This window comes from Eptatretus burgeri, chromosome 12, assembly GCF_056783735.1.
Source record: "Eptatretus burgeri isolate ZD-2024b chromosome 12, Ebu_testis_v1, whole genome shotgun sequence".
In the NCBI taxonomy this organism is placed as follows: Eukaryota; Metazoa; Chordata; class Myxini; order Myxiniformes; family Myxinidae; genus Eptatretus; species Eptatretus burgeri.
Genome location: NC_140972.1, coordinates 15,510,044 through 15,523,341, shown reverse-complemented (window position 1 = coordinate 15,523,341; position 13,298 = coordinate 15,510,044). Strand labels below are relative to the sequence as shown.

Sequence of the window (13,298 nt, the reverse complement as noted above, 5' to 3'; positions counted from 1 at the left end):
GTCACCATGAAACGCTTCCCTTTTCTCAAAAATACTCGATTGTAAATCAATTTGGTTTTGACCCAGTCACTCCACCCTTGGGTATGCAACTGCTGCCGACAATATTTGGAAGCCTGCATCTCAGACAGAAGATTAAGCTGTGCCTGGCTATCTCTCGAGCATTTGACAGTCTGGCACACCACCTTGCTCTCAAAACTCAATTCAAGTTATCAAAGGGAACGTCTCTCACGATTTGCCGAGTTCCTCCATTCTCATCAACGCCTGGCTCTTGGTGGGATCCCATCTTCCTGTAGAGGCTCGAGTGCCCCCAAGGCAATGGCTTGGGTCTACTCCCATCTCATCTTCCTCAATGATCGCAGTGGTTCTTAAGAAAACTCAGCTTTTCACCAACTCCACCCTCAGATATCCCCCACTCGTGAGATCTGAACTTCGAAACATACAAGGCATCAACCGCAGCTTTCTGGAATACTGCTCACATTTTTGATGGCACCCTTGCCTCATATCTTGAGGCCATGGAGACAAAAGACCTCAATCATTGGAATCTCCCATGAAACCGAATCCCTGGGCCTATTTACTCACAAATCACAGAGAGCTGGGTTGTGTCCATCTTCTAACGCCTCCTTTCTGGCTTGCACCTTTTGCCCTTCCCATGCTTCTCCAGGGGCATGTGTTATGCCAGTAACCAACTTGGAGAAACTAAAAATAATCCAGGCCACTTTCACCACAAGATTACCCTTTCTCAGTCTGTGCAATATCATTCTTCCCTCCAGAGCTTCAACATTGTCGCTCACCTCTTCAGGTCATTCTCAATCTTCACTACCATCCACTGCTGTTCCTAGTTGTGTTTTCTCCCCTTCTCCTTCCACCCACCTTTGGTTTTTTTTTTTTTGTTGTTTGTTCCATTGCAGTTTCAACTTCCTTCCAATCATGTCCTGTCCTTTCTCCCACTCCCCACACCCCACCCCACCCCCGATGAAGCAAGCCAGCAGCCATGTGCTGCACGATAGAACTGTACACCTTGGAATCAAAAAGGTATTCTAACATTATGGAAAAAAACAAATTCAAATCATGTGGTTAAGTCTGACAAAATAAGAGTGAGTGTTTGAAATAGTGAGGCTTATACATCGCCGGTTAACGGCCTCCGCAGCCCGATGCGCCTTTACGGTGTGAAAGGAATGGTATCATCATTATACATGGCGAGATTTTGTATGGCTCCCTACAATCCAATAAAATGTGCAAGCTATGGTAGCGGGCACGACATTGTGCCGATCCTCAGCTTGGACTAAACACCTTCAGAGCCGTACTTTTATCTTTGTGGCATAATGAAGCTTCCACGAAGGATTTTAAAGAAATACTGTCCAAGTCCACTCAAGGTCACTGTGATCTCAGGATGATGCTCAAGGTTGGAACACCGAGTTTTTTGAGACACATTAGCTTAGAATTGGAAAATACAGGAAGCGATTTGGAGTCACGTAAATATTTATACACTTTTTGTTGGCATGCAGTATTCACACATTGGTCCATGACTGTCCACGAGCAAATTATTCCCATTAAATATGCAGCTTGGATAGACATGGGCAATTCTGGGAATCTTATGGACCCAATTTGTTGGATGTGGTATAGCCAGCTTAAAATCGGAGATAAGCGATGCTCTCTGGAATGCAGATACTCCAAGTCCAGCCCAACACCACCAAACCCCTTCTGCGATCCTGTTCGACAATGGCAATGAACTACCGTCAGTAAACTCTGGCATTTCCCAGCCGGGCGAACGACACATCAGGCCAAACTAGACGGCACTCAGTCGAGCACATACCGCCCGGCTGAACAGTTTATATTTTATCACCCACTGATGGGCTGGATCTGCATCCATACCTTGAACAACATCGAATCGGCTTGCTCGTGTCACCTTCCCGACTTCCACCAAGTTTGGTCTGAATCCGTCTATAACGTTTTGAGATATCACATGATGTATCGTTTTTTGGTCCGATCTCTCAATGGTGAAAAAAAAAAAAAATCAGTAAAAATTCTTCACCAAAATCGAATCAGTTAGTCCTCATCACACCCAAGTCGTCCGAATCTGTCCACAACTATTCGAGACATTGTGCTCAGACAGATGGACATGGGTGAAAACAACCTCCATCCACCTTCAGTGGTGGAGGTAATAACCAGAGAGTTGGTGTCAAAGCCACCCAATGCTCGCCTGTTCATACATTTATCGTTTTTGAAAGACCAGTCTAATAATATTTTTTTATAAAGCATTGCAGTGAAGTCTGATCCAAATAATTTTAAAGCAATATATGTATTTGTATATTGTAATCAGTAAAAAAAATAGTGTGGGAGATAAAAACATTAGAAAGGAAATAACTTGCACCAAAAACTTTAACATTTTCACGCTCACGCCGGGGGTATCGCTATAGCTCTCTGTTCTTCGAACAGACGAGCTAAAAAGTAAAATTAATGAAATAAAAAAAAACCCAAGGTGCTTTGTAAAAGAAAATAATTGAAACAAAACTATGTATCATCAACGATTGAAATTGCAACATCTACCAATTGCCATTAAAAATAAATAATAATAAAATAAAAATCTCAAAATAAACTTCAGAAGGAATACAAGAGATCATGTGCACAGTAAAAGGTCAAATCACGTTTCAATTGCCTCTCCGCCATACCTGCATATCATTATCCCACTGAGCCTTTGCATCAAGAAGGGCATCCAGGACGGCACGACTTGGTTCCTCGTTTTCCGCATCGTCCCCACTCACGACATAGTATGCAGCACGTACGTAATGGAAGAAATCACCGTTCACGGCACGAGCGCTGCAGTGACTCGGGATGTACGCCAGGTCTACGTAGACCGGGATCGGCAAGGGGCTTGCGGGTCGCTTACCTGTGGAGACGGAGCAAGAGAGAGTCAACCTGACCGAATGGGCAAGAAGGACGTGGAGAAGTTAAAACTCAAACGGTAACCTCTGTAAAACTTGCAATGCATCCATGTCCGTTGATCACAGCTGGCTCCGAGAGCTGGAAACTCCGGTTGCGAGAATATTTACGGCTTTCCATTTGCAAATGGAAGACGGTTATTCTTCTAGCGATTATTTATTACGAGCCGTGCCGACCCATCGCTTGGAGGACGGCTTTAATCAAAAGACAGGCATGTTGTACTTCGAGCATATTGCATGTCTATCTGTGACTGCCAATGAGGATGTAAAATAAGGTAAAACATGCAAACAAAGGATATTTTATAGCATGCAGTTTGCCGTCATGGGAGCTTATGGTTGTTGGTGGTTTGCTCTTTCCGTATGCTTCTGAAGAGTTCATGCTGTTGCTGGAACCACGACATGAAGGTCACATTCCCATCATTTCAACACTGCAAAGTGAGGCGTTTAAAACCGACATCCCTGTGGTTAAATGGACAAATTTTCATTCCGTGTTAATCAATCGATTATTAGCTTTCCAACAGTTCCATTTATTATTATCCCACAACAGCACGAACCCTTTTGAATGAAGCGCGACAGACGCACCTCATAGTAATACATTGCTATTGCCCGTTTTCGCCGGCGTGTTTGCACGGAAAGAGCTTAGGCTACAAACACAAGGTTTTTGTACAACGATACACACTGATCTAAAATTGTGTACCTCGTTTTACATTTCTCAGATAGACCGTCATTGCACTTCAATCAATGGGAGGCTCATTGAAAAATTGTTACTGTGACCCAATTTAATTTGGCAATAGGTATGTTCGCACACAAGCGAGGATGTCAGGGTCTTTCTTTTGCAAGCTTTGTCGTGCTGGCCTGTTTAACTCCTTTCTGACAGTCATCAAACTTTATGTAAAAGGTCAAAGGTTGCAGTCAGATGTGGAGTTAAAAATGAAAGGTTTTTTTTCAGCTCATCCTCACAAGTCTCTCAAGATGCCAACCTTACCACTTCACAAATTACATATACATATATTGTGTAAGTTCAGAGTTATAGTGTACCGGTCAGTCTGGTGGCTCATTCCGAATCCAGCGAGTCACGTAGCAGCCACGGCCATCCCCCAAAGCAGAGATTCCCGTCAGGGTCCTCAAGCCCAATGTTACGTTACCATGACAATTGTAATCACCATACTGGGCGATTGACGTGCAGGGGCGAACACGAGACGGATCTTAGTTTGACCGAGCAACTCTTAGCTGTTCGTGACCGCGTCAATCTCCAGCTCAAACAGATTCCCCCACCCCCCACCCCCGCCTCCCCCATCTCGCCCCACTCCGCAGATGACAAATGGCGTGTTCATGAGCAAGCAGGCCGAGCATATTTCAGGCCAGACCAAATCTATTTCAACCATTATATTTGTGTGGTGGAAAAGGAAGGAACATGAATATGTATATGCAGACTTTGATCACAATTCAATAATAACCAGAGTTGGTGTCAAAGCCACCCAATGCTGGCCTGTTTATACGTTTATCATTTTTAAAAGACGAGTCTAATAATTAATATATTTTAAAAAGCATTGCAGTGAAGTATAATTATAAAGTAGTAAATGTATTTGTATATTGTAATCAGAAACAAGAGTGCAAGTGAGCACAATATACACCCAAACAAGAAGGTATATACAGAATTGTGCTACTACATGGAAAACAGCATCCTGGTTGCCATGGCAGCCACTTTAGATGACGAAGGTATGTCGTGACAACGGCTCCACAATCTGTACCAATGTACCAAATATGAAACGTGAAAGTTGAAAACTTTGGGAGTTAGAGTGCGGACAGGAATGGACGGACAGACAGACAGACAGAGACGGACGGACGGTATCGCATAATACGCCCCAATATCTATATTATATATATATATATATATATATATTTATTTATATATATATATATAAATATATATATATATATATATATATATATATATATATATATATATATATATATATATATATATATATATATATATATATATATATATATATATATATATTGTTGCGGTTTTCGCGCCCGCCGGCGTGCGAACGGCCACGTAACTCGAATCGCAGCACGTCGCCCACCGGACGGACAATCCAGTCGTGACCCTCTCGGACTAACGCCGGGAACCAGTCACGGGTGGACCTTTCGGTCTCACCGCGATCGAGCCAATCAGCCCCCGCGTGGGATAGGGTTGCTCGCCAAATTCGAACTACCTAAGTACCCACGCGGAGGGTAGACCGGGCGATCGCACCTCGCCGCAGGTCGACTTCGGACACGGGCCACTTAAGCGACCCGTTCCGTACTATCAGAATAACCGAGCGGTGTTATCGTCGACCTCGACGGTTCGATTAATTATCGGGCGTATTCAGCCCACTACCAACCCTTTACGTGAAGCAAGATGGGGATTCAATGGAGGAAAAGACGAAGCGAAAGAACAGTTCAACAATAAAGCACATTTATTCGCGACGAACGGAAAGCACACAAATACAATTCCACCAAATGCACACAAAAAAAAGAAAACACAATTCCATTTACACAAAAAGCAAACATAAAAGTGAAAACACAGTGCAGAGCTAATACCGACTACCGAGCACACGGCAACACTTATACAATTCTACTTCACAGACGGCGCCGACAACACATACCCAAAACCAAGGAAAAGAACATCCCCAAGAATGAGGCAGGCCTGAGGCCGAGACCGGGTCGGGCCTACCCGTCTGGTGATGAGACGCGGAGCGGCGATGGCCCCGCAACCCGCGGGCCTCGTGGACAGTGCCTGGCAGGGGGTGGGAACGGGGCCCCCTTGGTCGCACTATCTCAGCGCGGGGGGAAACAGGAGGGGGTTGCTGATGCTCGGGGTATAGAGGATCTTCATTATCCCTGGTGTGCGTCTCCACCTCGGCCAGGTCGCGCTGCCGGCCTCCCTCGGGCGTGCAGCTCCTGGCACCGACGCGAGCACCCCCTCGTCCGACTCTCTTCAGCTTCTCCAGCCACTGCAGGCTTCGGGCTCCAGTCTTCCACACTCGTCCCCTCCGTTCCGACTCCTTCTCGTTCTCGACTCCTTCTCGTTCTCGACTCCTTCTCGTTCTTGTTTGCGACTCTCTTCTGACTGACGAACACCGTCCTTTTATCCCCCCGTAACTTCGCCTTTGACCCCCTCCCTTTGACCTTTCACCTCGCTCCCCATTGGCCCGAGAAAAAGTGGGCGTGAAGGCTTTTTGATCCACAAATTTGCATATATCGATCGTTCTGGAGGCGGGGCCAAATCGCCCCTCGCTCACCGATTGGACGGCAAAAAGTGGGCGTGTGTCGTTTTTGATCCGTTTTTGAAGCACAAAATCCGTGATTTTGTACACGCTGTTCGACGCGCGTTCTGCATGAGTCCAACACCGGTACCCACAGCGGGGCAAGAACGGTGGCGATGCTACGGTTGTGAGGTGTGCGTGAAGGTCGTGGCGGTTGTGGTGAAGCGGTGGTTGTGGTCGGTGGTTGATGTTGTGGTTGTGATCATGGCGGTTGGTCCAAAATAAAGATAGTAAAAGAAAAACGGCTATCCTGAAGAGTCGCAGCTCGCATAAATGACATGTATTCCCACTAGACAACGGGTTTGGGCCTAACTACACATGCACTTACCGAGATACCTCACCTAAGGGACCTGAATGGTGGTTTGCGAATCTGGTAACCACAACACTACCCCTTCCCTTTTTACAGACTCGTCCCGAGTCGTCAAATTTTCGTGTGCCATCATGTGTAGTTTTCCCCTAGTACATTTTACCTACGGATCCCTGAGTGCGACATTCATGGTATTCGTGTCCCCAAAATAAATAACCTGAGGGCTGCGTAACTACCTAAACAAACTCACTCACACGGACGACTTAAATAAAATTGCCGGCGCTAAGACATACATGCCGGGGGCGCACTCATATGTACAGTACATCTTAACCTTAACTTACAAATTTTACACTAAACCATGGCCCAGGATCATTGAACTCTGCAAAGAGAAAAGCAGTTAGCAGGGAGCCAGGCTGCCCGCATGCAGTCTCTGGCTCAAACAATGCAGGTGACAGGGAACGTGGCTGGCTGCTCACACGCAGTCCAAGGCCTTCCCTTTTGAACTGAACGCAGTGAACCACAACGGTGCATGGGCTGCACAACGCAGTCTCCGTGCCAGCTCAAGTGGCACACGCAATGAGCACAACGAATGGATGCATGAACACAAACACGGTGCACGGGCCGCCACTGCAGGCCCGTGTTGTCGCTGCCAACAGGGCAGTTCTTGCAGCTTGCAAACTGTTGCTTTTACGATCCTGGCGCACATGGCAATGAACAGGGGGGGGGGGGGCAAAGCAAAATTGAACGGGGCTGGTGAACGTGGGCAGTGGGCATGGCATGGCAAAGGTGGCAGGCAAACACAGCCCGCAGAAGAAGGCCGCTGCAGGCAAACTCAGCCCGCAGAACCAGGCCGGCACAGGCCTCGAAGAAAAACAGCCAGCAGATGAACTGGCCGGCACAGGCCTTGCAGTAACAGCCAGCAGATGAAGCTGGCCAGCTTTTGCAGTCAGTGGAAGTTGGTGGAGGGAGTGCGGTGGTGCTGGCCACTTGGACGGCGGGCTCGGACCTACCTACCCGTCTCCCTCCCAACCTATCGCCTTTGCCTGTCACTGTACATACCCACTCCCTTAATTTGTCAAACCCCAATTTAGCCCCAACTTATTTTTTTGTTGTTTTTATTTTTACTCCCCCACTATAAATCGTCCCCTAACCCCCTTTATCGTCCTTGTTCGGCTAACCTATTCTGTCACCTAGCCTACTCCCAACCCCTACGTTCCCTTCCCAGAGGGGAATAAGGGAGAGCTTGCGTCCTGTGTCGAGGCCCAATTCAAGCCTCAGAATGGCCTCCCCAGAGTTCGGCGATCTATAACCCAAAGTGGGTCCAGCGGCCCACAACGAGAGCGAGGGGATGGATGGTGCGGAGGGGTACACTCCTAATCTACCCTAACCATTTAACTGCTAAACTACCCCAGGGCTTTCAACAAGCGCCTCTCGCTTAAACTATTGGTTCTAACAACCCAGATTCCCGTCGCCTGTGTTGGTGTCCTTACAATTTCGGGCCTCGCCCCCCAATTTTCTCTCCGTGCCCTCACACGGTCTCCTGGCTGGGACACGTGGCTCCCTTTGGCAGGCACGACCCTCTGCCGATTCTCCCGCTATGGCACCCCCGGGCACTACACTGCCTCCGAGCCTACCAGCTCCCTAACACCGGGGAGTACCCCCATGGCACCTCCCCTGAAACGCACACGTGGCAGGCCGGCCTCCCGGGCCCCTTTCCGAGGGTCACCCGTGCCCACAACACTGCCCACGCGGCTAATGGCGCCCCGGGCCCCCGCACCAAGCAGGCGCACCCGTGCCCACTACTCTATCCCGGCCCCCCATGGGCCCTTGGCCTACCGCGGCCGACTAGCCTGGTGCCCGGGGTACCCACTCAGCGATACTCACCTTTCGCAGCCACGCTCCCAAGCCCGTCAACAGGGCTCCTGCACCCCTCCAAATGGGTCTCGAGCCTACTTTCCCACCAACAACAAAACGACCTCCATTTTTCAATTTGACTAACCCAGCTAACTCACTCTACACTGACCCCGGGGTCCCTTGGGCGGGAGTCACTCCTCCCCCCAATCACTCATCGCACCATGCATTCCCCATTCGCTCCACTCACACAGACCCGCTGGCCTCACTCACTCACCAAGCACATGCCTCACAACCCACCAACTCTTCAACACACACACCACTGAACTCTGCCATCCTTCTATCTACATCCCCTAACTAACTCGTGCTCCCACGTCGTCCCTTAAACTAGTAGCACGTTCCTTTTAACCTACGTAGCTAAGCTACGTCCCCTCTACACATTCATAAGTCTGTCCATGTCTCCAAATAAATCATTTTATTTCCCAACCTAAATCTGGCTACAATCCCTCTAACTAATCCATTCCACGGACTCCATGAGGACTTACCCCTGCCCCATGGAGTCGGTCTAACTAAGCTAACCCTTCCCCCTAACTAGTTTCCATCCTGTGCCCCGGGTAAGGGGGTCTTTCACCCCTTGCCCAGGAATCCTGTACACCCGAAAGTGAGGCTTGTTTTTCCCTTTTTTTTTCATGCCCAGCACCTGCGCGGCAACTCAGAGCTCGCGCACTTTGCACCTGCCCGTGACGTCATGCAGCTGCACGTGTTCCTCGTCCCTCCTTGGACGGGACCATCCGGCAGAGATACCCCTCCTGCCGGATTCCAACCCCACGTGCAGCCATGACGTCACCGTGCGCATAAAAAAAAAAAACACACAAGCCACACGTCTCGAGGGGTTCCCCACGCGAACACATGTGCTTTGCCCGTTGGAGCTTAACACACACGATCGCGTGGAGAACCCGTCCGGTCCAAATCCATTTACCTGCCTAACTTTGTCCGTCCGCGGGATCGGCAAATCCACCGCGTGCGTTTCCGGACCGGGACTTCACTCTCGCAAGCGAGCACGTGGTGGTCTCGTGCGTTGCACAGCACGAACCGCGTGCTCACTGCTGGGCGAACCCGGCACGGTCCCCGAAACAACTACAGCCGCTACTCGGCTTTCTCTCCTCTGTCGCCGTCTCCGTGTCCATTCCACACACGCATACCTGCGTGTTACGACGCACACAGTCCACTCCATCACATTCACACCGGGAGATGCGGCTGCGTGCTCCCGCATGCCAACCGACATCTCCCTCACATACCGCTCTCTCACACACACGGTCTCCCTGGCACACAGCGACCTTGCACACGGCCGTTCACTCACGCGTGCGGGGGCACTCACCCGCGGTGCCTCACTCGCACTCCGTGCCTCATCCACACACGCGGGGGAACTAACCCGCGGTGCCTCATCCACACTCGCGGGGGCACTCACCCGCGGTGCCTCATCCACACTCGCGGGGGCACTCACCCGCGGTGCCTCACCCACACTCCGTGCCTCATCCACACACGGTTCCTCACCCACACACGCGGGGGCACTAACCCGCGGTGCCTCATCTACACTGGCCGTTTCACTCACACACACGGCCTCTTCCACACACGGTGCCTCATCCACACACGGCGTGCTGGGAAGCACGTACTCCGGCACCATCGCCACCACACCAATCACACACGGGGACACACTCACACCTTGCACCACACACACAGGGACAACCACACTGGGGATTCGTGTCCCCACAAGGGTCTCCGGGGCCTCTACACCCCCCAAGCTCTCCGTGCACCCGTCCACAGCACCCGTCCCCTCAACCTCGCAAAGCACGACCGAACTCACCTGGTCGTGACTCGCCTCAAGGGGGCATACTCCCTCCCCTCGTTCCTGGAGGAGGCCATCCAGGTGCTCGCACCGGGTCCCAACACGCTCCGCGAGCTCACCCCCATTGTCCTCCACTACCTCCGTGTGTGTGTGCGCGTCACTTACCCCGTCTTCCTCGTGTAGTCTTTCCTCTATTTTTTCTATCTCCCGTGTCTCTGCCAACTCTTCACCCTTTACCTCCCTTGTCTCAACTATTATTTCCGTTGTCGTCACCTCGTGTCTCGTCTCACACGTTTTGGTCTCCCCATTTAATTTTTCCCTTTCGGTCATCGTCACGACCCTCGCCCAACACGTTCCACGAATTATTTTTTCACCCGCCTCCACCGCGGGCCTGTCAGCCGTTGCACCCCCACCCAGCTCGTTTGCTCCCACACGTGGAGTCGCCATTTTTATCTCCCCGGTCACGGCCTTCATGGCCGCCTGCAGGCTTCGGCCCATGTTCTGCGTCTCACCCCGTAGCTCTTTCATTTCCTCCTTCATGTTTGTTTCCATTCCGTTCATTTTTGTATCCATCTTTTCGTTTATTTGTTGTGTATTCGCATCCATCGTCGTTTTCACTTCATTCATTTGCTTGTTCATGTTCGCAATCATCTTCGCTGTCGTTTCCGCATACATTTTTGCCAGCATGGTGTATAGCTGGGTCATGTCGGGTGCGCCAAATGCACACCAAATGCACACAAAAAAAAGAAAACAATTCCATTTACACAAAAAGCAAACATAAAAGTGAAAACACAGTGCAGAGCTAATACCGACTACCGAGCACACTGCAACACTTATACAATTCTACTTCACAGACGGCGCCGACAACACATACCCAAAACCAAGGAAAAGAACATCCCCAAGAATGAGGCAGGCCTGAGGCCGAGACCGGGTCGGGCCTACCCGTCTGGTGATGAGACGCGGAGCGGCGATGGCCCCGCAACCCGCGGGCCTCGTGGACAGTGCCTGGCAGGGGGTGGGAACGTGGCCCCCTTGGTCGCACTATCTCAGCGCGGGGGGAAACAGGAGGGGGTTGCTGATGCTCGGGGTATAGAGGATCTTCATTATCCCTGGTGTGCGTCTCCACCTCGGCCAGGTCGCGCTGCCGGCCTCCCTCGGGCGTACAGCTCCTGGCACCGACGCGAGCACCCCCTCGTCCGACTCTCTTCAGCTTCTCCAGCCACTGCAGGCTTCGGGCTCCAGTCTTCCACACTCGTCCCCTCCGTTCCGACTCCTTCTCGTTCTCGACTCCTTCTCGTTCTTCTTTGCGACTCTCTTCTGACTGACGAACACCGTCCTTTTATCCCCCCGTAACTTCGCCTTTGACCCCCTCCCTTTGACCTTTCACCTCGCTCCCCATTGGCCCGAGAAAAAGTGGGCGTGAAGGCTTTTTGATCCACAAATTTGCATATATCGATCGTTCTGGAGGCGGGGCCAAATCGCCCCTCGCTCACCGATTGGACGGCAAAAAGTGGGCGTGTGTCGTTTTTGATCCGTTTTTGAAGCACAAAATCCGTGATTTTGTACACGCTGTTCGACGCGCGTTCTGCATGAGTCCAACACCGGTACCCACAGCGGGGCAAGAACGGTGGCGATGCTACGGTTGTGAGGTGTGCGTGAAGGTCGTGGCGGTTGTGGTGAAGCGGTGGTTGTGGTCGGTGGTTGATGTTGTGGTTGTGATCATGGCGGTTGGTCCAAAATAAAGATAGTAAAAGAAAAACGGCTATCCTGAAGAGTCGCAGCTCGCATAAATGACATGTATTCCCACTAGACAACGGGTTTGGGCCTAACTACACATGCACTTACCGAGATACCTCACCTAAGGGACCTGAATGGTGGTTTGCGAATCTGGTAACCACAACAATATATATATATATATATATATATATATATATATATATATATATATATATATATACATACATACATATACATATACATATATATACATACATATATATATATATATACACACACACATATATCGGGCATATAAAAAATTGTGGTAGATAAAAACATGAGAAAGGAAACTAGAGGGGGAGCACTCGGGAGAGTGCAAAACCTCCGCCGCCAATACTGCTGGGTCACTCAAGTGAACCTTATATCTTATTCATTAAATATGATGTCAACAGTGCTGACAGTTATAGTTCTTTTCTCCATTTTTTTTGGGGCGGGGGGGGGGGGGTTGGAAATCACTTAAAACATGTAGAAATGCAAAAAAAAAAATTTAAATTTTGTTGAAAAAAAAAAGTTGCAAAAAAAATTTTTCTTCAACAATTTTTTTGGCGGGGGTTGGAAATCACTTAAAACGTGTAGAAATGCAAAAAAAAATTCTCTAACAATTTCTTTTTTTTGGGGAGAGGACCAAGTCCAAAATCTAATTGCATGATCCATTGCAATACATGATAGAGAAAGAAACTTCACATTGGACAAATCGAGGCTGGACAAATTTTCAAGTCCGCAAAAAAGTCCAATAACTCCACATTTGCATATTAATGTAAATGGCGAACTTGAAAAACGTTAAAATATCTTCCAGAATGTGTGGTCACTTGTTGTCTATCTTCTTTGGTTTTCATTTTACATGTCAAAAATGGGTGATTTTCAACTTTGGGGGTCTCTGGGGCCTCACTGGGGTCAAGTCCAGACATGCTATAAACATATTTGGAGTCCCCTGTTTATGTGCTATCTAAATCTGTCATTAATTTTTTCCAACTCTCATTTGCATATTTAATGAGGCGAATCGGCATCATTTAAAATCATATAAATTAAATAACGATTTTGACCAAATTAACATTCCCATGGAATATCGGACATGTGTGCAAAAGGTTGAGGCTGTCGGATTATCCCTTCTGGAGAAGATGTTTTTAGGTTTTGGAGAAAATCCAATATGGCCGCCACACCACGTGACCGACGTCATCAAAATTTTCAAAGTATAAACTTCAGGTGGAGAGTTATTAAATGGATAAGTTTCATTGAATTTCATCCAAGCGTTGTTTTTATTT

General features: G+C 49.0%; 1 protein-coding gene across 4 annotated transcripts in view; it reads right to left on the bottom strand.

The window, feature by feature from the left end:
- MAP1S (microtubule associated protein 1S) overlaps window positions 1-13,298 on the bottom strand; it is a 48,643-nt gene that overhangs the window by 4,432 nt on the left and 30,913 nt on the right. For all 4 annotated transcript variants that reach the window (XM_085849651.1, XM_085849652.1, XM_085849653.1 and 1 more), the window contains one exon: window positions 2,670-2,887. In XM_085849651.1, the coding sequence (XP_085705777.1) occupies window positions 2,670-2,887 (218 nt within the window). The remainder of the gene's footprint in view (window positions 1-2,669; window positions 2,888-13,298) is intronic.